The 26820-nt window shown below is 43.2% G+C and overlaps 1 protein-coding gene across 3 annotated transcripts in view; it reads left to right on the top strand.

Annotated features, from left to right (window-relative positions):
- The window catches only part of mob2a (MOB kinase activator 2a), a 55271-nt gene that overhangs the window by 17561 nt on the left and 10890 nt on the right, over window positions 1-26820 (top strand). The window contains exon 1 of one of the 3 annotated variants that reach the window (XM_085359036.1): window positions 9197-9564. The exons of 1 other annotated variant lie outside the window; for it this stretch is intronic. In XM_085359036.1, the coding sequence (XP_085215162.1) occupies window positions 9527-9564 (38 nt within the window). In that variant the 5' untranslated portion in view covers window positions 9197-9526. Of the gene's footprint in view, window positions 1-9196; window positions 9565-21300; window positions 25393-26820 lie in introns of those variants that run through there. One more of the 3 variants, XM_085359034.1, reaches the window with a different exon arrangement.

Genomic DNA, 26820 nt, shown 5'->3' with positions numbered 1-26820 from the left:
TTGATAAGGTTCTGGGCCTTTATGTTGCAATTTCCCTGTGTTGTTTTCTTTCTTTTTTTGGTCCCTTTGCTTCTCCTTTTTCATGTTGTATTTGGCCTCATTGTAGTTATCCACACTGCCTGCATGTGTGCTTGTTTGATTCAGGGTGTGTGTCCTCACGTACACCTCAATCTTTGCCTGTGTTTGCACATGACCTGTGCGTGTGTGTGTTCCTCCATTATCTCCTGCACTGCCCGGCTCTCTCTTCCTCCTCATTGTTCTGCCTCTCTGCCTGTGCTGGGAGTCTGGAACAGGAGCTTGCAGGAAATCTCGTCACTTGTTGTGCAAAAGGGAAAGCAAACAGCGAGATGCACAAACACAGGAAGAGCTGCTTCCCTCACGTGGGCCCCGGCTGGGCATCTGTCGCTCCTTTGCGTTTATCATAACGCAGAAACGTGAGCGGCGTCTCTAACCGCACGTGCCTTTCTTTCCATCTTTCTGTCTCCTCGTCTTAGTCAACTTGTCACTGTCAGTTCCGTCTGTGCAGCTGCATTTCATGCCTGAGTGCTAATAAACAAGAAAGACCAGAAAATAATACATACAATTCATGAACGTGACGATTATCACAAGTGGAATTTGTGTCTTTAAACAACATCTTTGCACTAGCTGCCCGAAAAACTTTAATAACAGACATAAATTCTTCATTGTGGCTCTTCTGTGTTGCTCGGAGCAGATGACCTTGCTTTATTACTTTGTCTAGCCTTACATTACGGCGAACCCTTCACTGGTGCTGGTTTATTGGAGTTATCTATCAGAATATAATTTCTGAATGGTAAATGGCCTGTATTTGTATAGCGCTTTACACGTTCAGTCATCCACCCATTCACACACACATTCACACACTGGTGATGGCAGCTACATTGTAGCCACAGCTGCCCTGGGGCGCACTGACAGAGGCGAGGCTGCCGGACACTGGCGCCACCGGGCCCTCTGACCACCACCAGTAGGCAACGGGTGAAGTGTCTTGCCCAAGGACACAACGACTGAGACTGTCTGAGCCGGGGCTCAAACCGGCAACCTTCTGATTACAAGACAAACTGCCAACTCGTGAGCCACAATTGCCCAACAGCTAAAAGGTGAGCAGTTTGCACAGAGGCGTTTGGTCACTGGTCTCCACAGACTGCACAGTAGCTGCAACCTGGACAATGCTAGTCTTCATACAAACACACTGCTGAACATGCCAGCTGTTGCATAACCACTGTCAGGTGTGGGCTACATACTTCAGCACTGTCAGTGTTTCAGTGGGTTTCCAGTGTCGGGCTCAGTTTCCTGGGGAAGGAGTTTTTCGGCATTAGCATAGAGCTGTTTGGGGCTAAACTAGAGATGCTCCATTTGCTCAGCAAACACTTTCTGTGGCATTTTCACACAACCCCGCGGTTGAATAAATTATTTCTGGAATTTGAGTCTAAGTTACACACAGCCTCATTCGTATTACACAGCTCAGTGTTTGGTCACAAAGGGTCACTGTCCAATAGTTAACACTGTACAAACCAGCGTGATGTACACAAAATGTTTGCATGAAGCTTAGTGATGCAGTTGCTGTGCATTATGTTTTAAGTAGAGAATGAAAATTATGAAGTTCAGTATTGCAGTGAAATTAATAAGGGGACAAGAGGCCATAACGGCAACAATTAGAGCATTCATATAGAGCCTGCTGTCAATAAAAATAAATAAATAAAACTAATCAATGTTGCAATAAAGTATAAAAATAACTAAAAAACTATATGTGTACTGTAGTATAGATTTTCCACGTTTTTAATCCATTTTAAATCTTTAGTGCAGAAAAACTTTTAAAGGATGTTTTTGCCACTGTAATCTTAAAATGTTTTTTTTAATTAAAAAAAACAAAAACACACTCACTCACATATTGTGAGCCTCTGATGGAGTCCTGCATTGATCTGGTCCCAGATTTAACAGCCACACCAGTATGTGTGGTCTGGAAAGGTATGGCGTGCGAGTTGACTGCACAGATGACTGCCTCTTTTTGTGATGTAAAATGTGAGATAAGTAAAAATAGCCTTGAATGTTATTTAAATGTTTTGTTATGTTTTGTCTTCAAGTTCAGATGTTACAGCTTGAGTTCATGCTCCTCTATATCTGTTATCGTCTAGACCATCCTTAGCTGGTCCGACCAGTTGGCCAGGCTCCATTTTTCTCTTTCTACAATCATAGGAAGTAAAGCACAGCTGTGGCTCTCTTTTCTAAGAGAAAAGACTAAGAACTTATAGTGATGTCCATAGAATGTGGTTTTAAGCTGTTTTTTAATGCCACAAGAGGGCAGCACATCTACAGGTTACATGACTTTTCACCAGAAAGGAACATGTCTGTGGATAAAAAATGATTACCTGCTAGGAGTTGGGTAACTTCATTTGCTTAATCATTGATTTTTAGCAGGTCATATAAGGTCACTATTTTCCAAGAGATGGTGGAATATGCTCAGTCTCATGTGTGTTGAAGACTGAGAAAAGCGATGAAGATACTCTGGTTGCAGGATAAATGTAGATAAAGTACGAGTTGAGATAACGGAAGGAGAGGAGAGATCCAGTAGGCATGAAATCAGATCTTGTTGTTGCATAATCATGGCTTGCAGGCCTTCCCAGTGTGCACCAGGCTCGATGCAGTCCAGTATCACATGACTGTACCAAGCAGCTGCAGTTTTAAACCAGTGATACCAGTACACCACCAGCCTGAGGCTGATTGGGATCACTAGTTCTGTTCTTATTTGTGCTGAGGCATGCTCTGTTTTTCCCCTAAAACACACACACAAAGTGGGCGGTTCAAGTCCTCATTGTGTCCTCTCATCTGTAGTTTATTCCCATCAGTGTGTAACCATTTTTTTTTAACCTGCAAACGTCTTCTGCAGAGTCCTTGCTTCTCATTGGCTCCTGTCATTCATGTCATAACGTCCTGCCTTTCACATATCAGCAATACCATGACACCGAGAGCCCGGATCTTCTTGACATAGCCTTCCTCCGTCATCTGTCTTCTCTTTTTCCCTTTATCTCTAATTCAAAGCCTTTATTCACATGCCAGCAATACCAGACAGCATACCAGTCGTCAGGACATCAGCGGCGGCCCGCACCTCTTCCTGCAGCTTTCCTCCCCTTCCTGCTGTCTTTCTCTCATGACTGTTTCTCAGCTCATGCGTGCCACAGGAATAATGAGAAAGCGTTTACTTTCGCTTGAGCAGTACATTATTTCTTTTTAACAGCAGGTGGCACCAAAGTCCCACCATCCTGAGAAAATAAAATCACCACTGTCTTTTAATTTACTGTGTCACATCTGCCCCTCGTGAATCTATCTTCACAGGCTTTGTGGTGCTACCCATCCTGGTGGCAGAAGCCCAAAAAGGTGGACAAGCAGTTCTCTTGCTTCTGTTTCAGGCCACGATGTGAAAGACAGACACACACAGAAAGACCGACCGCCTCCTGGCGTCACCCAGCCTGGCTGTGTATATATAGGCTCTTTCATACCACACCGCTTGGCTCGGCCCCAGCTCACATATACCTCTGCTGTGCTGTTTTTGTGTGCGTAAACATTTTTGGAGTGTGCCCACTTGTGTTGGAAAGAAAAACAGCATGTGTTTGGTTCTTGGCAGCAAAACCCTATGTACATTAAATTGCATAATACAAACATGGTAGTGGTTTCGTAAGACTTTTTTGGCACTGAAGTAGGGAGTTGTGTGGTTTCTGTCAGTATCACCTCTGTCAGTGCTGGGAAACTTGGAGACTCTAAAGCTGGCCTCTCTTCTTATACATGCACTCAGGTTCCTGGAGCCTTGATATACTGTGTGTGTGTCTGTGTGTGTTTGTGCATTGCGGTCCACCAGAGTATTCCTGGAAAGCTTCAGAGCAGGAGCGAGGGTTGAAGGGGGCAGGGCTATTCCACAGCCACACACCAGCCAATGATGACCGCTTTCTGGAAGCTTCCCTGTCATTAAAAACGAGGCAGAGAAATGAACAGAGAAGGTTTATGGGTATTTTATTTTAACCTCTGTGCCCTCAGAAGCTTCATCTTTTAGACAGGAAAAAAAAAGAGAGGGAGAGAGTAAAGGCATTGCTGTTTGGCTGGCAACTTTTATCCTCATTAGTATGCAAGGAGATGCACTTACAGTTCACCACATTGTTGCACAACAAGAATAAGAGTGTAGGGAGGGATGGGCTGGATGGAGAGAAGTGATGCCAGGTGGAGGAAATGGAGGAATCAGCATAAGAATTGCAAAAGAAGAAAGCTCAAATTAACTTAATGAAGGGGCTGCAAACAGAGCAATAAATCAGGGATAGTTGAGGTGAAGGAAGCAGGAAGACTGAATAGGAGGAGCATCAATAAAACCCATGCTAATTGTGCCTCCGTGGTCTGCAGCGTTCACTGCCCCACACCTTTTAAAAGTCACGTTTTCTTGCTGTTGATATTCTCCCTCATACTCCTGCCTCCTGTTGTCTTCCTCCTCCTCTTCTCTACCTCCAGCTGCTGTTGTGCAACTCTGCAGTGACTGATGGAGCAGCTACAGCAGTGCCATTGATCAGCACTTTTGGTGCCAAGCTGCTCTTATTGTAATAAACGACTTGGAGCTATGAAACCAGTCCCGAGTATTTTGCGGCAGCAGAGGAAACACGCACACAAATGCCACACTGCACTTTTGCACTTATATATGATGTAATGCGGAATAAGTTGGATTACTTTTAAACTTAACCGCATGCCTGGATTCATTATTTTGTGCTTCTAATCCCTCAGGACACGTGCGCAAAACGTAATGAGATCTTTTATTTTGCTATTAGAGAAATTATTAACCAAGTAACTCAGGATTCTTTAAACCATATCCTCCTAGATTAGCTGGGCTTTCCCTGTAATTAAGCTGCTGTTGGAGAATTTAGAGCAAATGTAACATTTCTAAAACCCTAATTTGCCGTTACTGCAACACACAATGCTGTCCTGGATTTTGAGCCTTCATTGCATGTCATCTTCCCCTTCTCAAAGCTTACTCAGCCGTATAAGAAAACCACATCTCCTCTTCGCTTTCTGTGGTCTGGCTGTCTACCAAATTTTAGCTCCATTCTTGCCCTCTTTTCTCCTCTCCAACTCCTCCAAACAGTTTTTTTTTTTTTTTTTAACAAATCCATTAAAAAGCCAAGCTTGACAAAACAACAGCTTTGCTTTATCTTTGGTTGTAGTCGGTGTACACAGATTATCAGGTGGTGTGAAGATTATCTGCCAGGTGAAAGAGCCCCCCCCCCGGATGGAAACAGACACACATGGGCCTAGCTTGAGGGGATCCAGTCTCACCTTTATGTCCGCTTAAATTATCCTCCAACTCATTTCATTATCATTTCTAAGGAAGGTGCTGGGAAAAAATGTGGCTATTACTCACTAGCAAGTCAGGATTGATCATTGTGCTCATCTGTACCTAATGCACGGTCAAGAGTTCCTTGGTATAGTAGATGGGGATTAATAGGCATACCCACCCACCCCCTTTTTATCATTACAAACCAACCATGTAATCAGCTGTGATTACCGTAGTTTTTCTTTATTAAACCACATCCTGTTAAAATCTTAATCCAGTGTTTATATGCCAGTAACAAAAGAGCCGAATAGTGCTCCTGGAGTTTAATGTAAAGTGACTATATGCGCGTTAGAAAGCCACAGATACACCTGGAAGGACTACTTTGGATTTAAATGGCATTAATGGATCCTCAGCCCTATTCTTAGCGTCAAATCTGTCTCACCCTTCAGGCGCTGACAAGATCCGTGTTGGGGTGGTGGCGTCTGGTTTGCGTTCAGCCTATATGGAGGAATATAAATGCGTATTTTTAGCTCCGCTGATAGGAAACGCGGTTGAAACATGAGATCCTCCGCGGGACCCTGTGTGGAGAGAAGAAAACTGACTCGCTTCGATCATCATTCTCCATAAAGGGACCTTTTTTGTTTTGTTTTTTAATGTTTTATTGTGTTTAAGGGTCACTTTTATATCGGTTTTATGCCGCCGAGTGGAGCCTGAGGAAGGGATGTAGATGTGGTAATATTGAAAGGATTCAAGTTACATTGCTTTCCTCTCTTTTGGAGTAAAGCGCGGTGGTTTGCGTCAGCGAGGCTGTGGACACAAAGCCGAGCAGTCTCAACCAGACTTCGTGTTAATATCACTAGATTTTTTCCAACTTACACCGACCACATGTCACCGGTACGAGGTCTGGCTTTGTTCTAATCGCAACTCCTGCGGCATGAAGACTCGTTAACCCTGCCCCATGCACGGAAACTAAATCGAGTCGGGAACCAAAGGAGTAGGAGGAGGAAGAAAAGAAGGAGGCGACGGGGTGGAGGACTGGGGAGAGGAACGGTAGAAAGAAACAGTTGTGGAGGAGAGAGGAAGAGGTCTGCAACAAAAAAACGAGAAAAAGGCGTTTGTTTGTTCTGCAGCGGTCCGGAGGGAGACGCGGCGCTGTTCGTTTGTTTCGAGCTGCGACAATAAGAAAGAAACACCATCAATTCTGGATTTCTTTATCCGCTTCCTGTCATCCAGGATGAGATTCAAAAGGAACGGGTCCTATACGTTAAATAGGTAAGAGTGCGGAGCAGTGCTGCCAGCGTGTGTCTGTATGGAGCGCGGGGGGAGACGTGTTGTCATATCCTGAGCTCCTAAATCAGTTCACGTTCTCTCGTAGTGCTCCGAGGTCTCTTTATGGCATCTCTGTAATGTTCTAGAGTAACGCTTCATGTTGCTAACGGAGAGTTTGGCTACTTTTCTACTGCAACATCAGCGATATTGCTGTGGCATTAGCTGCAGCTTGAGTCTTTGAAGGCTTGGTCTCTGCTGGCGTGGACATTAGAGGAAACTTTGTATTTATTTATAATGCACTTACACAATTTGAGTGAGTTTGCCATTTTAATGACAGCCTCAGAGTTGATTACCTTAAAAGCATTGGTTGATCAGACGGCTGTTAAATCCTTTAGTGTGTCAGCTCGTTTAACCGTTGGTGCCCTTTCACCACCCATGTGTAATTCAAGTTTCTGTAGCTGGATGGGGAGAAAAACCTGTTGGTCTCGCTTTTTTAGGGGTTGGGCTCTTTCTTTTGTTTTCCCTCTTCTCACTTAGGGAAACTGTGTTTTGTCCCTCTCTCCCTTCTTTATCCTCCCCTCGCTTTCCCCTTCCCAGGAATACCCTTTCTTGAGGTTACATCACCTAGCAACTTTGTATGTAGCGGCATGAATGATGTACCTCTGCCCCCCCCCCCTCCCCAACCGACCTTGCCTTTGCATGGTTGCAACAGCCTTCATTCATATACCAGTGTTTCAAAACCAATCACGAGTCAGGTCTTTCCACTGCTCATCGGTTCACTTTGTCTCTTTCTCTCTCCTCATCGTTATCAGTCCAAGTCACACGTTTGTACAAAAAAGTTTTTTCTGCTTTCCTCCAAATGAGTCATGCACAGCCCGTGCAACCGTTACTCCGGATGTCTTGATTTTATGGTTGGCTTGACTTATTTGGCAAAAACACACGCAGATGGAGACCCACAAGAAGCTGGTCACATTGTTGAAAGTGACAGTTGATTCAATGGCAGTTTCATTTCTTCCCCTTTCCCCTTGGCACTCCTTTTCCCCTTTGGCTTGTTATAAGATGTAGGGCTTTCCGCTGTGCTTTATACACACACACACACACACACACACACACACACACACACACACACACACACACACCACATCCTGACTCTCAGGTGCTTGGAAACAAAGGGGGCTAACGAGTGCCAACACTCATTTCATCACGCGGTTGAAAATGTGAGTGATATTATCACTGCATACGCGCTCCACCTCTTTCTTTTTTTCACTTAGGAAGTGTGTGTGTGATGTAGTCATGCTCCACATATACTTTCACATCTGTGTGGATGCAGGTGAGAGAGAGAGAGAGAGGAATAATTAAGCTATGACAGAGGAGGCCTTAAAGCTGAAGCTCCTGTTAGCACTTCTCCAGGGAGCAGAAGGAAGAAGATGAGGAGGAGGAGAGCTGACGTCATTGCTGCTGCGGTGCTTCTTTGTCATCTTGCATCTCAAAAACTTGTGCGCAGCAGGGTAAGAATAGGTTAGGCGAGAGAGTCTACAATCACTGCTGGCTTTTTTTGTTCGTTTGTTTTTTGTTTTTTTTCCACATTCATCTCACAGTTCAGAGCTTCTTTGAGAACTCAACGGCAGAAAAAGAGCAAAGCCCCCCTTCGCTGCGGTTACATAACTGCCATCTTCTGAAGGTGACTGTCTCCTGGCTCTGCTATCTCAGTCTTTTTCTTGGCAGGCTGCAGTGATTTGTTTTCACTAAACAGCAGAGTGGATTCGGTCTCTTTGACATTGAAGCGTCAGTATTCACTGGCATAGGCTGCCTTCGTTATGCTCAGTTAATCCTGTGTTTGTCTGGTGTGTCCGGCAGTGTCTGAAGCCTTCGATTTAAGCAGCAGACATTGATCTGTTCTCTGCAGTCCCTTAAAGTGCTTATGTGTGTTTTGAGCAGCGAGGAAGTGAATGATGGGGAGCAAAAGAAGCTGAATGTTTTTATTTGTGTCCTTCTCCTTATTTGCCCGCATCATAACTAGAGTACTCTGCAGTGATTGGCTCACTTCCTGGAGGCTTGTCTCTGCGCTATCCCCTCCCTTACCGTACCTATGCATCATTTATATGAATGAACAGTCACAGGCACTTATATGTGCTCAAAACGCTGTATAACCTTGTGCTGCGTGTTCATTCCCGTGTTCAGTCCTTTCTCGATATTAATGCAAGAGCTGGCAATCACCTTTCTGCAGTTACGATGACGGTGCAAAACTGCGAGTCTGTCAGCTTCCTGAACTCCTCGACTTTCTGCAGAGGTTGGACAGGATTTGACTCAGACTTCGATTTAGTAAACATTGTGTGGTTGGTCTGCGATGGGTGGAGATGGGATGTTTAGCCCTTGTTTAGGATGTATACAGATGTCAAGATTACTGCCTCCCAGGGATTTTCACCCCCTGCTCCCCTGCCCCCCAATGTCCCTCCTTTTCGCTCTACCCTGCAGTCCACCATGTACTGCCCAGCAGTCAGCAGTTTGTTTATGGGACTCTGTTTGCCAAGCTAATCTTCCCGCCTTTCAAGTGTGAGCCAGCAAGTGGGAGGGAGGGAGAGAGGGAGAGCGAGCGAGCGCAAGAGTGTGAAAGTGAAGCAGGCAGTTGCAGTAGTTGGAAAGGAGCGAGAAAGAGAAACCTGCTCAGAGAAGTGCGTCTAGTTTTGTGAATGGTTGTTTGTTTTGAGGTGTTTTTCTCTGCCCGTCCGGCCAGCTTCGTGCGTGACCTGCGTTGAAGTCGAAGGTCTTTGCAGCAGACATATGATTACACTCAGTGCTACGTTGGAGCTGGGAGCAGTTTTCCTGGTGCACCTGTAGCAGAGTTTCAAACGGGAGCAAAAACGGGGAGGTGAAACGGTATATAGGGTGCTGTGGTTTGGAGCATCGTCACCTTGGCTCTGCTTGATCGACTGCTGGATGGGGGTGCTGGTGTGCTGTGACTGCTTCTTCTATAGGTATATTTTACGTGTCGACTCTTGACCTTTCATTCCCCTTTTGTTGTTGTTGTTTCTTGCTGTTGAGAGTATAATTTCTAGCAGTCTTTAAGTTAAACTTCAACTTCTCCATCTGATCCCTCCTCCCGTTTCCTCTCCTGCCCACTCGCTCTCTGTTATTGTGCTGCGGTTTGGGGGAGACTTTTGAGGACACTGCTGCTGTAACAGGCAGATATTCTGCTGTAGTCAGACACACACTGTATCTTGAATTGTGGGGAGGGCAAGAGGAGGGGGGGAGGCACGGAGTTGCAGACAAGGGGATGTCGATGGCTCATAGCCAGGCTCCTATAGCTGAACAGAGAAGCGGAGTGCTAGACTTTGGAGGTTATGGGTTTTGTTTGGAGGGTAGGTTAGAACTGGTTGAAATAAAATGGAATACAGCCAAAAGGTAGCTCGTCAGTCATGCTTGCCCAGCTTCTCCTCTCATCCTGTTGTGTGCCCCTTTGGGTGTGCAACACTGTTTGTTTTTTTTGGACACAGTGTTCCAGCATAAAGGGACAGGGGAACGTTTTTCCTCGTCTTCTGTTTCCCCTGGTGTTTGCAGAACACTGGACTTAACAGACTTTGCTCTTTAAAAGAAAAAAGTAAATGTTCCCAGTTTGTTTTTTTTGTCGTCGTCGTCCCCCCCCTCCCTCCCGCAGATAGACCTAGCACGGCTATGCAGAGCTTTAGTTTTAAAATCTGACTGGCTTACTGGCATGCACGTAGCTGGTTATTGTGCTTGAAAGAGAGGCTAAGATGATATAGGCTCTTGGGCAGTTGGAGCAGAAAGATTCTGGTTCTTCTCTCTTGTGGTTTTAGGGCTAGCCACTCGAAGCGTGCCCCAACTGCTGTATAAAGTCTAAATATAGCTTTCTAGTCTTAAAGGACCATTTTGATGGTGAGGGTAAAATTGTAGCTTTAACACATCCACCACAGCTGGATTCGATTAGGCCTCAGTGGGATTCAGAACTTTGTTTACACTTCATCGCTACTTTTAGCATGAATAACAGCCTGTCGTTTCTGTGTGTGCGTAATGTAAATCTAAAGCTCTGCATGTGTTAAATGCTGTTGGTGAAATGCACACAGAAGCCTGGTAAAGGCAGGGCTTATGCCAGAACTATTTAACTATTCTCCCCCCATCATGGTGAAGGCAGGGGTGGGACCTGATCCTGATGTCTCTTGGGCTCATTAAGCCAAAATGGGCTCTCAGGTCTATTTTTAGCTCTTCTCTTCCTTTGCGACTTCATCAGCCAATCAGATGTCTTGGCAGTGATGTTATATTTCTTGATTAATGTGTGTTTTAGGAGGCACACCCATCTGAACGGGTCCTCGTTGACCTCGACTCGAGGCAGCCCTGGGTCCCCTGGGCTCCGGTGTTTAAGCTTTCAACGGTAGCGTTGTGTGAAGTAGAAAACGCCTGCCAGCACTCCAACAATCACTGTCAACTCCAATGTCGATCATGTCATTTAGAACAAAGCCATCTGAAACGTCTGTCGTCGTATGACGCAAGTAAAATAAAACTGACTTGGCTTTAATTACTTGGCCGTTGTATTATGTTTCTGTCCAGTCAGTAGCTTTGATTTTTATACATAGGCAAAATCGGGGGAGGAAACATGTGTATAGGAAAGATAAAAATTGCTTTCAAGTCTAAAATATGCAAGTGGCATCATTCTAATGGCCAGCAGGGGGCAGAATTCAGGGGTATAGAATTCTACATGGACATAAACCGTATTACCTCTGGAAATGTTATCCAAATAACTTAACCGATAAAGCAGGGACTGCAGTCACTTTGCTGTGAGAGTGCTGATACATTTAGCCAATATAATATAATACTTTAATTTGAATGATGAAATATCTGAAAATTAACTGCAAACGTATTATTAGAAGCATATTGTTCGATCACATATATGTAGTGTACTATATCCTAGTGTTTTTGTTTTAATTGAAATTTAACCCTTTTATTACCGATACATTAAAGACAGGAAGCTAACACGGCCACGTCTACATGTTCGTGCCACTGTTTTAATCTTGCGTGCTTCATTTCTTTCTTTCTGTTGGTAGATTGTCTCGTCTAACCAAGGGAGCAGAAAATACTTCTTATTCTTGCTGAGCGTGACTGTCCTGATGAGTTTCGATTAAATAGCTGAATTAAAATGGTTTCAGTCTCGTTGGCGGTTATCTAAGGAACCCCTCACTAAGATCTTTATGTATTGTAACGTGTAGAAACCATTCTCGTGCTCTCACATACTCTTTGCACCCACAAACTCACAAGAATTGATTTTTCCAGGGTCTCTTCCAACGCAACACTCCTGAGGCAACTACTGCTGTTGGAGTTGAATCCAAGGTCAGGGTTTCATTCAGTTTTTGAATGTCAGAGTTGTGGTCGTCAGACCTCTCTACACAATTACAGCATGAAACAAAGAGAAAATTTCAGTTTTGGCAGCATTTTGTGGTTCAGCGTTTCTCTACCCGTAAGACATGTTGCTGACACGTCGCTGGAAAGCGGCTGCAGTCAGACTGTAAGGCTCCATCACATGACAAAGCTTGTGTATGTTTGCTTGCAGTGGGTCACTTGGTTAGTTTTATAATGTGCGGTGTAGAACAATAGCTGTGTGTCGTACTAGCAGAGCAGACCATACTGGATGCCATGTGTCTCTCATTAGGCTGTCTTTGGCAGACCGGGCTGCTGTCACAGAGCTGAGCTCAACAAGAACACCATTCTCCACCAACAAGCCCCGCGATCCTTCCCCTCAGCCCAGCGGGCTCCCTTATTCTGTGGCTCACGGTCGCTCAGATTGATTGGAAATGCTCAAATTTTTCAGGAAAGTTTGTTGAAACGACTAATGCCTAGGCATGCCATATAACCATTATCTATTCAATTCCTGGAAAAAGTGAATGGAATTATTTCCTGTGGCTTTGTGTTGTACAATAGGCAGCATTTATCATTCCAACTTGAGAAAAAGGCTTACACATCAAATCAAACTGTAAGATCAGCCTTTACATTTTAGATAAGGGCTGTAATATGTAGTCGTTTCTTCTTCTTCTTTTTTTTAATCTGTTGTCCTTGTAACCCGACTAGTGTTTGTCATAAACTACTCCACCCAAATAAATGAGCCATAGAGTTGAAAGTCAACCAGCAGGATTTTGCAAATCTTAATTCTCACATATATTAGACACTCCCTGACTGGCTGCAAAAAGGCAAATGCCTGCAGTCAGACCGTGCCCTCGTTAAACCTGGTGAATTTGTAAATCGATCTTTATCTGGCCTCAGAACACTGCTGGTTGTAGGGCTGGGCTATATCATACCATTCACGGTAATACCGGTGTAGTTTTGGGCAACGATAGGAAAATGAAATATCGCGATAGAATATGGGTAAAACGCACATGCGCAGTGCCTTTGTTTACATACGCACATGGCGGCGACGCAGAATGAGAAGAGCGAAAGCGGATCGTTGAATGAAACGGACGAACCAGAACTGGTTTGTAAAAATGCTGCAACTTCAGTGGTGTGGGACTGGTTTAGCTTTCGTCCGTCAGATAAACAACAAAGCACTATTTATGGTAGAGCATGCTAGCGGGCCGTCGTTATTACCGTGTTTTTTGGAAAATGCGGCGCACTTAAAATCCATCCTTTGATTTTTCTGAAAATCGACAGTGCCTCTTATAATCCCGTGTGCCTTATGTATGAATTCTGGTTGTGTTTACTGACCTCGAAATGATTTTATGTACACGGCGCTCGAAAATCTGTCAAATGTTTCAGTGCGACTTTGCTAAGCTACGAAGCCGCGCCGCTTGATGGATTGTCGGAGCGTTAAGGCTATCGTAGGCAGCCTCGCGGAGTGATACGTACTGTGCTTCAACATAATATTACAGTATTGTGTGTGTATAACCTCTTTAAGTTTTGTGGATATTATACATGGTTATGCTGAGGATATGTCGGCCAGTTTCCACTGGAAACGCCTTTTGGTTAAACTGTCAGCGAGGAATTTGCTTGTTTAAGTGAAAATACATTGATGGGTTTTTTGCACTAATAAAGTTGAGGAGTTGTAAAGTATTTTGTCTAGTGTCAATTATATCGTCAGTTATATCGTTATCGCAAATTTTCAAATGTATATCGTGATAAATATTTTTGGTCACATCGTCCTGCTCTACTTGGTTGGTTTTGTAATGTGTGATGAAAATGAAGGCGTGTTGAATAACTGTCAGATTGTTTATTGAACTCAGCTGAAGGAGGAGGAGGAAAAACAGCTTCATCAAACGCATGGCTTTACCAGTTTGATCTTCTCTCCAAACTGGTTCTTCAGTGATGAAACCATGACTCAGTGCCAGACAGTCCCTTTGTCTGTGTCACTGAAGTTGTTGCGATCTCCTGGGAATAATCAGTGCATTAGAAACACAGTAAGGGATTGTGGTACAATATCATCCATGTCTAAGGTGCCCAGAAGAGAGGAAATAATCCAAACAGGTCAAAAATCCCCCCCAAAAAATTCCAGTGCCTCCTGTAGCTTCTAGTCCTGATGAGTCAAATAAAAAATATGAATACTGTTAATGGGAACAAGTAAAAATCAATTTAAATGACAAACAGCCACTGCACAACTGGAAAAAGCATATTGTTTTTTTTCTGTTTGTTTCTCACTAGTTTGAGGCTTTCCTCTGCACATGCCCAGTAGGAGACGTCTTATCACCCAGCATCTTAATGTGGAAAGAGATATTTGAAGAAATGAGGCATAAAGGGGTATCTAAACAAGGACATCTGCTTTTTAATGAGTTCTTCTGGGCTTAATTTCCTGACGGTGTAACCTGACGTCCTCCATATAAACATAACTACACATCGTATTGACGCAGAATCCATTTTTTGCGGTTGGCCCGTTCAGCACCGTTGATGAGAGAATAACTGTCATCATTTCAGTATAAGCATGCATAAATGTCAGTAAATTCTTGGAAAGAAAATGCAAAATGTGCTAAGAAGTAAAAAAAAAAAAATTTAAGGGACAAACATATTTGTTCCTGGAACAAATAAACTGAACACAACAAGATTGGGGTGATGTCAGCCAGTTACCTAGGTTACGCTGTACATTCACCACAAAAGTCTAAATCTGCCGTTAGTCAGTTCACATGTTAAGCAAGCTCTGTCCATCTTGCCTTAACTGACTGTCCTCTACGTTCACCTGCCCTCTAGTCACTGCAGAGGGCAGAGCCTCACACAAGAGGCTGGTTGCATAACACAGTCTGTGTGTGTGTTTCAGAAGCAGCCCTGTTCTGCTGGCTCAGGAGGAGTACAAAGAGATGGCCTTGCACTAACCTCACCTCCGCATTTAGATTCTCTCAGTCAGCAGCACACATGCTTAAATCAAAAACCATTCGACCACTTCGCAGGTTTTTTGTTTCTGAAGTATCCTTTTCCAGTTTGTGGCAGCGAAACAATAACAAGGTGAAGACAGTACTCTCCACGTTACCTATCAGTGCAGTTTAGACAAATGTTACCCAAGAGTGTTTGTGTGTGTGGCAGCAGGTGCCCTGTAGGCATCGGAAAACGTGTTACAGCTGCATGGTGGCCCAATTGGCAAGTGGATAATGGCTTCATTGTGTTGGCTCAGTTTCTCGGTTGGTCAGGTGGCAGGAAAGGGGCGAGACAAATTTCACTACCAAAACAATGTGTCTGGAGGCTTTGTACAGGCTGTAAAGGTGGCGGGTTGTTGCAGAAGCAGCCCACGTCTTGTGTGTTTAGCCTCTGGCAACAACAGACCCATTTGAGTGGAGAGGGGAAGTGCCTGGGCGTCTCATTTCCTGTTTGTCAAGCTTGTCCCATGCAGTTGTGAAAAGGGAGGGGTGGTCTGGTTCTGTCTAATTGAACACTGAATTTGGTGGTCAGTAGGTAAGACATCCTTGTTTGTACTATTAAAAATAAAAAATAAAATGCAGTCACATGCATGGCTGCGTAATTGGCTCTATGCTGCAGTGCCTCTGGAGGCTGAGTCTCCTCATTTGTTTCAATTAACTGCTATCTGACATGTCGCTGTTACCAAAGAGAGAAGACGAGGAAAAATAAGCTTTATTAAGATTTTAATTTCACACCTTAAAATCAAAGCATCGTAGGACGTAGGACGACTCCTACGCTCAGACGTAGGAGTCGTCCACAGAGATTGATTATTGGACAATCAGAGGGTGGAAACTGTGGCTCCCGAGAAAGCAGTGGTGCTGCAGAGTGCTGACTCCAGTTTGTTCTGAGGCAGCATTCATTTAAAGGTTGTGTGCCAAACAAGCACTCACCTCAGATGCCCTTTTTGTAGCCATAAAGCTCTTCTGCTTGTGATGAGCACAATGCCACCAAGACGCACACACAGTCTTTTGTGAAGTCTTTTGTGTTGCGGACAGATGTGCTTACTTCACTGGCAACCAGCCCATCCCCCACGGTGAGAGATGATGTCACTGCATAAGCTCATCTTCCCAGGTGGTAGATGGATCCTCCCCTGTTTACAGCCAATCAGAGGCTTGTTTACACCTGAGTCCCCTGGCACGGAGACGAACAGACACACTTTCTTACGTGGCTCTGTAGTCATCTGCTGATCTCATCTCACCGAAAAGGTGAAATTAGTCTCAAATGCGTCTCACCACAGCTCATCCTTTCACTTGTATTCTGCGGAGGAAAACCCAAATATTACTGCTCATCAGTGAAACGGCTCCATTAGCATCTATTGATTTGACCTGTCCTGTGTCTTCTTTCCTTCAATCTCTTTTCTTTCCTTGTTCTTATACTGGCAGCAGCTGCCTATGCCCACATCCTTCTCTTTTTCATTGACGTGCCACGAGGATGCTGAATGGAAAAAGGGGAGATCAATCTTTATGTACACTTGCTTTCAGTGCGTCAGTGTTTGTGTAGCTCAGTAAGATTGTGTACATGTATTACTCTGCAAACACAGGACATGTCACGGAGGTTTTTTGCTATATCTGAAGTCGTCTGTGAATTGCCCTCAAATAGCAAAACATGAGTAGCTTTGTATTTCTGTAACATTTGCTGCCTTTCTTTCCCCTCCTAAATCCTCCTGTCCTCTCCTTTACCAAGGCTGCCTCCTCGCTACCATCACACTAACATGTGCGCACTGTCTTTTTCCTCTTGATTAGCCACCAGGGATGGGCATTTACAGACATGGCTGCGTGATCTTCTGTCACTGCGAATCATCGTAACAAAGGTCTTTGGGTTGGACGCGGTTACATTCTAAACAAAGTGCAGCTCGGTCCGAGTCTTTCCGAGCTTCTGCAGTTTAGTCTCAGAGCTGTTGTTGTTATGATTGGGTGTCCGTAAAAGGCGTTGCTGGTGGTTAAAACCTCCCTGCCTTCTTTCCAAGTATCTTCCTTGGAGAGATCAGACTTCCTCTCTGGGCAGCAGAGCTGTTGCACAAACACAGTCACATGTTACAACGCTGTCTGTACACCTCTAAGCCGATTAGATGTTAAAATGCGCACATCAAAGGTTTAAAATTGCTCATATTTTCCAGCCGCCTCGTTTTTGCTTTGTAAATTTGTTGGCTTCTTTGAGTCACATGCTTCTTTTCACCTTTTTGTGAGCTCCTGGGTGTGACTGCTTCCTGCAGCTTCATCACTCCCACAATTAATCGGGCTTACACAATGGACCAGAGTTTCCTCTGCTATCAGATGGTGAAGAGATCTCGTCTAGTCATCAAGGAGGTGGATGTTGTCTCGTTTTCTTCTTTCTTTCTTTTTGTGCTTGTCCTCTCAGAGCTTTTTGGTTAGATTAATAAACTTCCTCTCTGCTTAAGAGTCTGTTTATCCTTTGTTTTTGATGTTGTACCCATATCCCTGAGTTATTAGGGATATGAATTATTACCCTTGGCCTCCTCATTTGACCCAGCAACTGTTTTGATAATCAGAGCAGCAGATGTGAGTTGGCTGATTTAAAGCCAGCCAGGCTCTCGGGGGCTTGTTGTGACTACGACATGTCAACTATTGTACAACACGCACTCTAGCTAATGGATGTGTAACAGTCTGTGGAGACAAGTGTTGGAAGAGCATTTCTCAAAGTGCTCATGTTACTTACTGAGCTGAATGTTGAAAACAAAGAAAGAGGAGCGATCCTTTCAAATGGACGCCTCAGACACTCGGCAGTCGCACTACCTGCAAACCTGCCTTACAGATGGGTTAAATGGTTCATTTCAGACAGTGGATCACAAACTGAGAGGCAGCCCAAAAAAACAACTTACAAGAACTTTTTGAGTTTATGTAACATTCATGGGTTCACTTGAAGTAGTATTTTACCCCTGAAAACCCCACTATTGTCTATAGAAACTTTACATTATAATAACAAATGTTTAAATGCATATATACATATAAATTGTCAAGAAAATGGACCAGTGTGAGAGCCCAGTGGGCAGGGGGCAAAGCACAGATAAGTATGACTTGTTCACTATTTATTGGTGGCTACAGTTTACCAAGTTTAGAGCAGGCCTGCTATCTCCACGGCCCCCGGGTTAAAGAGCAGAAGGACATTGGCCAGGCTGGAGAAAAAAGCAAATGAAACGGCAACATACCAGACAGTCTGACGGAGGAAATTGAGATCTTTCCTCTGGGAAATAGGAAGGGTTTGGGGGGGAAACCCTTCATCTCTCGTCTCTGTTTGTGTCTGTGTTTCTCTCACAGGTTGGGGAGGATGCAGTGATATACAGTATACCTAGAAAGAGATGTCTGTCTGTGTACGTGTGCATTAACAGGCAGACTAATGCGATATGGCATTGGATTTTTAACAGCAATACAGATCTCATCAGCTGGTTTTTAAGGCATTGTTGTTAGTGTCGTTTGAAATTTCTCTTAGGTATGGCACTGTGCCATACCTGTCTTTTATGTAGTTCAGGTTTCGAGCGTTTGTCACATTTACCTTTCCCACGTTTCATCACTTCAAAAATTGATGATATAAAATATGTCAACCCAGACACTGAAGCAAACGGGCTGCTCTGCATCAGTAAGTCACTCATTCCTCATCGTCATCTAGTTTTCACTCCGAAACCCAATTACTTGAGCTTAAATGTCCATTTTAAGGGAACATTCTGTGCTTTCAGTCAGTATGTGGTGGTGCGAGTCTGTTCCTGGAAGCGCTATAGGATACTTGCGTCCACATTCCCCTCAATAGGAAATGTGTGTCTAAATACCCTTACTTAGGAGTTAATGAGCTGGATCAGAGCAGACATGCACAGCCCTGCAGCAAAAAGCAGAAGGCTACCCAAACTGTGCAGAAACCCCACACTCTGCTCTTTACCCCGTGCATCATTTTTACTTTTAAGAGTCACCAACAGTTTCTTCACTGCTTTGCGATATTTCTTTTCATTTTGTTTTGCCAAAGCCTGTTTCTACTTTGTTTCTTTTTTTTAAGGTCCATTCTAGCAGTTTCATCTCATTTTGTTGTTTTTTTTGTTATTTTTTTTTCTCTTGGAACCCTGAAAAGAGAGCTCTGTTCACCCCAAAGCCCCGTGGTCTACCCAATCATACTCCACCCTTCACACATACATCCTGTGCAAACATGGGCGTCACCTCCATCTTATTTCCCGCAACCTCCTCTTTCCATGATGCTCTTTCTTCTCCATCCTTCCCCCTTCCACCTTATTCTCTGCTGGCCTCCCTAACACACACACACACACACACACACACACACACACACACACACACACAGACTACTACTTGTGCTCCGACGCAAACAGCAGCTCAAGTCTGACCACAGCTCTTCTTTATGTTACAAGTTCCCCTTTTCTTGCCTCATCCTGCCCAGCTTTACTGAAAAGTTGTTAAAATATTATTCCCCGTGTCCTTTTCACACTATATTTTCTTTTATGTTCATCTTACTCAACCGACACCAGCAGTAGTGGAAACTAACTCATTAAATTTTATAGTCTTCAAAGGATGCTGGCATCTGTAACGTCAGCACAGCTATGGTTCGGTTTCAGGTGGCAAAAAAAAGCACACAGAAACTTAACACACACATCTAAGCATCCACACCCAGGGATGGAAAAGTGGAGTGGAAAACTGTGTCTAGCTGTGAGGTTGTGTAAGTTTCAAACAATGTCTGCCTTGAGAGGTCTTTTTCCAGTGGTGGGAAGATGCCTCTCAGCTTCTTCTTCTTCTTAGATGAAAAAAGGAAAAAATGTATTTCTTTGCGTTGTCTGTTTCCTGGTTTGATGCAGCTGTTCATTGCCAGTAGATGGCAATGTTGATCTCACACCCAAGTCATACCTGTGTGGTCCTCTTCTCTCAGCCTGTGCACTGCTTGTTTGTTGTTTGTTTGTTTTGTTTTATTTAAACTGTAACCTGCTGCTAATGTTTTGCTTTGGTTCAAAAATGTTCTGAATTTTATCTGCAGTTGGGGAATCATTAAGATAAGTCTGTGTGCATCCAGGAATTTGCACAATCGCAGGAAAAGAGATTTTTCCTGGTCTTTTTTCAAGTCTATACGGGGTTCTGGGAACATGTGAAGGAAAGCTTTTGTGTCTCCAGCAGTGCAAACTTGTTACATTTGCACATACCTACATTTTTACAATGTTTAAGTTTATATCTAAGTGTTCCAAAACTTAGCCACATTCTCTTGGTTCTTCTTGATGAAGGAGAATCTCTTATAAGCACCATTTTATAGATTATTGCAGGTCATCTGTCTCTCCTTCCTCTAGACTGTTAAATTTAAATAAAAATTGAACATGCCATGTCATTTTAAACCTTGGAGGTTGTGTTTTTGTGTCTGTGTTTTGGGGGGCTCTTTGTGCGCTGTTACACTTGACAGACAGGCGTTTGGCTGGTCCAAATGGTGAAGTGCAGGATAGATAGAGACTCTCCCCTCCTAAGGAATGCAGGGAGGAGGAGTGCAGCGGGCAGCCAGGGCATGCTGTGACAACCTCCCACATGATCTAAACTCTTTCACTCTTTGCTTCTTCTTCTTGCTTTTAACTGTTATTAACACTTTTTCTCTTCTGTTTTTCCCCTTGCGTCATTCTCTGCAGCTCAAACCTCTCACTTTATCACTCTCACTAATCTTAACTCCTTGCTCATTCCCATTTCCTAGTCTCCCCCCCCCCCACCCCCACCCCCCCATTTCATCCATTTCTCTCTGTTTCATTCTCAGTCATTTCTCACTGACATAATCCACGTAGCATCCATGTCGGTGATTTATAAGGATTTGGATACGAATCTGGAATTTCTCATCTCATGTCTGCTTCTTGCTGAAGTCCTGTCTTCCTTTAGCTTTAAACAAGAAAAAACCCGTCCTCCTGTCTATTACACTCTCTCTGCTTTCATATTGAAATCAACTCTGTGCCAAAGGTTTGCAGCAAAATGTCTGAACTCCAGACTAAGCTGACTTGTAACTCGCTTACAGATGCAGCAGCAATTGATCAGACAGGTCAAGTTCTTTGATGCCATTGCTGTTTTTAAATAGAGCATGAAGTTGGAACTCTATTATGTTTGTGCATGAAGTGCTCACATATACCTCCCAAACAAGAATGTCCAACTGAACTGTGAGCCAGAATCGAATGCTCTTGATCTCCTTCAGTTCAGTCTTAAAGTAACTCTTCTCTTTGTTTGCAGAAAGCAATGACATGTCTTTGCTTGTAGCCCTTCCCCTACAGGAATGTAGAGCAAAGAAGAGATGAAGCAAAGGACACGAGAGCATATGTGCAAAGATTCACAGGCATAAAGGTCGAAGGGAGAAAGTGGTGAGCAAAGACTAGTTAGTCTCTGTAAGGGGCTTGCTGAATTATTGTAAATGTTTAATGCCATGTGCTTCATATGAGTAGCAAGTTGAGATGGTGTTAAAAGCACAGCTGCTTGTTGCACTCTTTATAAGCCCAAAATGGTCTGTAGCAAGTAGGTGTAAGCACTTTCTAGCTGATCGTAGTCATTGAAGCTGCCTTTTTTGGCTGGTGTTTGCACAGACATACAGACCATACGTGCCCATTTATCTCCACAGTTTTTCAGAAGAAAAGGGAGAAAATTACCAATGTTGGTTTTTTTCCTTATTTTTGATTAATAGGGAGGCATGGTAGCAGATGCTATATTTTTATTAAACAGATTTTCTTCTGCAGTTATGTACTGCAGGCCAGGTCGCTGGGTTCATGGTCCAAAGTTATCTCCCTGGCCCTGCTGACCTTTATCCGTGCCTATAGAAACCCCCCAGGCTCTAAAGACCTTCGGTCTGTGCTGTTGTTACTGCCTAAGACCTTACCTAAACACAGTGCACACTCCCACATGCCCAGAATGCAACACCAACGGGTCATATCGAGCAACTTGGAACTACTGTTTCCGATTCATTTATTTTGGGTTTTAACACGGTTGGGTCCCTGAGCTGTTTGTCATTTTGACCCCAGCGATGATTGGCTGGAGATTCACTGTGGCCTGACCAGGACTGGTCTGTTGCCAGGCCCCAAGGCGCATCTGCTATGGTCGTGACTCATGTAGCTCTGGCCTGGAATCAGTGTTTTCTTTGTTTTAAATACGTGGAATTTGTCCACTGACTTTCAGACTCAACCTGTTGAGCCAGCTCCAGAGATCGCTGTTCACAAACATGTTTTATCCAGAATCTTGTATTCCACTTTAAAACCTTTTAGTGATAACGAAAACTTTCAGCAGATTTTAACACATAAATATGAATTTTATCTATGCCTTATGCATTGTTGCTCATAACGTCAATGCTGTGGGGAATGAATATCTTACATTTCTTACAGTGCTTATTTTTCTTATCTGTTGGTCTGATCAGTTCTGACTATAATTATCATGCTTAATGTTGTTGTTTGGGGGTTTTTTTTTTACCGACATCACATTAGGGCTTCATTAGGCATCTGTCAGTATCAGTGATGTCGGTGTTTCCATAAATTGCCTCTGTTTATTCTTTTATTTTTTTCCACAAGCGTCCTGTTTTGTAATTAAATCCAATCCTTTGGTATCTCTTAATCAGGGTGGTCGTTTTTGATTAGTTTAACATCCTTCAAGCAGCTTCCAGGTACTGATAAAGTCAGTCTTTCTGTGGTTTTGCTTGTTAAACTAATCTGCAAATTGTTGTTGCTGTGGATTTTACATCCGTAACCTTTTTATAGTGGAAAAAAGTTGCTACACTTTCTCAAGAACTATGCCTTACCCACAAACAAATGGATGTGTGTTCAGAGAATAGAAATTTGATCCTGTATCTGCATTACTGGCAGGTCATTACAGGACTTGGCCTTTTCTATCCAACCTTTCCTGTGAAAGCTTTGCTGTGTTATTAGTAATTTACAGCAATATCTGTTTTGTTGAAAGCAGGTAGCCTTGTCTGCGTATTTGAAGGGGAGGACGCTAGCAGGGAGGGAAGAGTAAACCTCTGTGTGAGAGACAAAGGAATGTGGCAGTTGGTTTCCATTCACGTCAGACGTTGCATAAGAGAGGTCCGACTTGTGCATCATCAGAATCCAAATGGTCACACAGCGCTGCAGACTGCAGTCGTGATCACATATCGCCCGTTTAGTAAAAGAAGGGTCTATTTTAGGTTAACAAGCTCTGCCTCCTCTAACTTTTATCCCCGATTCGCTAAACGTTTTGTTCCCACAAGCGATTGTCGAGGCCAAGCGCTCAAATGATGTTTTCTATTTTCAGTGACCACTTGGGTCCAATAGTTAGAAGCAAATTAGTGGAAAGTTCCTCAAGCATGGGATTTCCATTATAGCGACACACTGTTTTCTCATGATTACGTGTAACACTTTAAACAGCAATATCACACTGTGATAGACCACATAAAAATGTGATTTTAGTGTTTATGATGTCCTGTAATACCTTATTATAAAATTTCTTTTATTTTATTTTTCATCATTAAAATGACAGCAAAAAGGGAATGAAGAGAATGAAACTATTAGCAGTTTGAAGAAGTTCCCGAAATGACAGTAAACACAAGCAGAAAATGACCAAGAATTTGATGAAAATTTGCTGTACATTTTGCAATATTTAGAACTTTTTTTTTTTTTTTTTAATCTTCCTGAGACCTGTAGACTTTTGATAATGAGCTAGATACAACATACCGACCACAGCCCCAACACAAACTACCCCCACGTCTGATTAGATATCCCTTTCTTACCTCTTGCTTACACAGTGACTGGTTAAGCTGCTCACTTATTTGTTCCTGCTTACTCACCCTAAGACAGACACCCATGCCCCCCACCCTTTTATTTTTTTTAAACGCTTTCTGTAGTCTTTATGGTGAGGCATGCTGATACTATTATTAGCATCTTAAGAACAGAGTCTGTGCCCTGTTCTGGTCTCTGTCTCGCTGTCTCTCTCCCCTCTTCCCCAGACTCCTCACAGCTGGTATCGGGGCCAGAGCCAGACTCCGTGTGCACCCGTAATGTGGTATGCAGGATGTGGGTGCAGAAAGGAGCCTATCCTACTCGCTGTCTCTTAAAATTTCTTTCTATTTTTTTTTTTTTGATCATATAAGGGTTACCCATAAACAAGTACTACATATTCCTTACACACTCTGACAGTCTCATTCATCTTGCTCTTACAACTGCATTCCCCAACTCAAGGCATGCACATAGCGCTACAGAATCCCATAGATTTGTGTCCATGCATGAATCTATACTATAGCCGGGCGCATGAAGTTTTGTCTGAGGAGACTGAGCAAAAACAGACAGTAAAGGAGTGAGGCGGTGAAATGCGCAGAGAGAGAATAAGAGGGCTCATCTGTTGTAAGGCAGTAATTAGAGGGAAGAACAGCGAGGGAATGATAGCTTAGTAACACTAGTTGTAATCTTCTCATGAATGGAACACCTTCCACTTGTCTGTGTTCATTTACACTAGCACATTTTATACTTAAGTGTTGCCGCTTCAGCTCTCTACTGATAATTTAATTAGAATTTATATCATACATGTGCTTTAAGAAAAAATATCAAATAAGAAATGCAAAGTAACCTCCAGATGTTTTTTACAGATCTCCTTTTGGCTTTTAAGCAGGCTTTGTTTGATTGGCTCACTGGTTCTTCAGCTTTTACAGCATGTCTGAACTCGCCTGACTGCTGCCAGCCTATCATAAATTGACTCAGTTGAAGTTCAGAATGAACAGGAGGAATGTTGCACAGCATGCAAGACAATTAAAGTGAACGAAGGTTTTAATGGTTATTTTAACACAGAAATAAATGTTTTTTACCTACACTTGCAACGCTTTTCATCCACAGTTTTCAATGTCGGCAGATGAGTTTGAGCATTATTTAAAATGCATATATTGGTTTTAGTTATATTTGCACCAACTTATTTTGTGAAAGTTAACAACTTTAAGCATACATATGCAGTATCACTGTTGTAAACCCAGAAACGGTCATGCTTGTGTAAATCAGCAGGTATATAAAGTCTAGCGACACCTTTTTATTGTTTGTCGTTTACCTGCGGACCACCTGTTGCTACATTGTAACTGCAATTCTGGGGAAAGGCTGAACCACGTCCACATGGGCAGACACTGACGTCACCACACCCCACCCCTTTTGCACGTTTCTTCCCCTCTGCGATTGGACGAGAGCAATAGAGGAGGAGCGCCTTTCTGTAAAGTGTGCTCACAACGTTTTTTTTTCTCTACCCTACAGTGAGTCACACCTTCTCATAAGTCCCAACGTAGTGTTTTTACAGGCAGACTACAGCTTAACAGTATTAAGGAGAGACTCTGACATCTCTCTTCATGTTTTAAGCTATGGTCAGAGACTCTTACTTCTTTTCTGTAGATAAGAAGGTCATGCACCCTCAGAAAAACTCTAAAACCGGACTAAGTTGCAAAATGGTGCTCCAGGCAGTTGGAAAAGTACTAAGGTAAAACTTATATTTTAACTTAAAAGTGTTGTATCTGCTATTCACTTGAGTGTTTCCCCTGCGTTGTTGCTTTTAATGAAGCCGAAGCAGTGGGTTGTTTTAGTGTCGTAATGCTGCTTTTATCGAAGACGCAAAAACCCGCGTCGACTTTGCCTGTTGTTTGTTTTTGTCGTCATATTTCACCACCTTGTGATTACAGCAGCGCTAACAGTTAAATATGGTTTGTTTCGTTTTTTTTTTTAATTTGTTGTTTTTGTATCTAAAGCTAGAAAGTCTCTAATCTGTGGTTAAATCAAGATCAACTTGCTGCCTCTTGCCTGCAGTAATTACACAAGTATTGGGCTCCTGTGATTCTGGGGTCAGTGCAAATTATCAGGATCACCTGAAAACTAATAATTGCTTTCGCTGCAGCTCTTAGCAAGACTCAACAAGAGCAGGAGAAATGTGACACTATCTTCTCATCCAGTCTAATCAATTATTAAAGACGCCTGTAGTATTTTAACATACTTAATTGTGTTAGTCACAGAAAAAAATTACCCCCTTTTTCCCTTAAAGTAAAAATGAATAAAAGGTCAAATATTTGCCAAGGTTATGTGTAATTAGCCTCTTAATTTATAAAAAAGAATTTTACTGCTATCTACAGGTCATAATATGAAGGCGCAGACTTAATACCTGAGGAATGCCTGACCCCAATATATGGGTTAACAGTTTGTTTGTGTGTCATACAACGTGATAGAGCTACCCCAGTTATAGAGAATAAATGTGTCTACTCTGTTTGTGTCAGAGGCCCACAGTCATTATGACTGTGTTCCTCCAGGGGACAGACAGTCATGTTAATGCTGTGATGAAGGTTCCTGTTACTTTTCAAGTCTTCGGCCAGGTGTGCTTCTCTTCGAGCAGCAGCCCAAAGGGCACATGCCTCACATCCTGTGGTGTTTTGTGAAGATGTGGAGAGGGATAGTGAGGGGACTCCCCACTATTGTAGGTTCGCTTAACATATTCTAGGCTGGATATAAGAGCAGCATCAGAAAGTGTTGTTTTACAGTATGTTGTCTTTTGCAAGAACAAGTTTTTCTGCTCCGTCTTTCTTGCGAACTCAACACCCGTGCTCAAGAAATGTGCTGATCACCGAGAAACTACAGCCTTAATGTATTTGCGGGGGGGGATGGTTTCAGAAATCTTCAGTAAAACCTAAATAAAATTACCCTGTTTGAGTTAACACCGACCTTATATAATCCTATTTCCTCCTTCAGTCACTGATTCAATGCCCTTGACTTAGACGCTGTTATGAGTAGAGGTTAGACAAAAGATTACTAAGATGGCTTTTAGGTATTTATGCCTTACCCGTTCTCGTTTTTCTACAAGTAGATTGATGGTTGGTGATGATTGGTGTCGAGAAATTGTGCTTTATTTCAGTATGTTGCTTCC

The sequence above is a fragment of the Diplotaxodon limnothrissa genome, linkage group LG7 (genome assembly GCF_057381915.1).
Source record: "Diplotaxodon limnothrissa isolate DT_005_m linkage group LG7, D_limnothrissa_male_GT1.1, whole genome shotgun sequence".
Lineage (NCBI taxonomy): Eukaryota > Metazoa > Chordata > Actinopteri > Cichliformes > Cichlidae > Diplotaxodon > Diplotaxodon limnothrissa.
The sequence above is the reverse complement of the archived record's forward strand: the minus strand, read 5'-3'. Positions and strand labels throughout refer to the sequence as shown.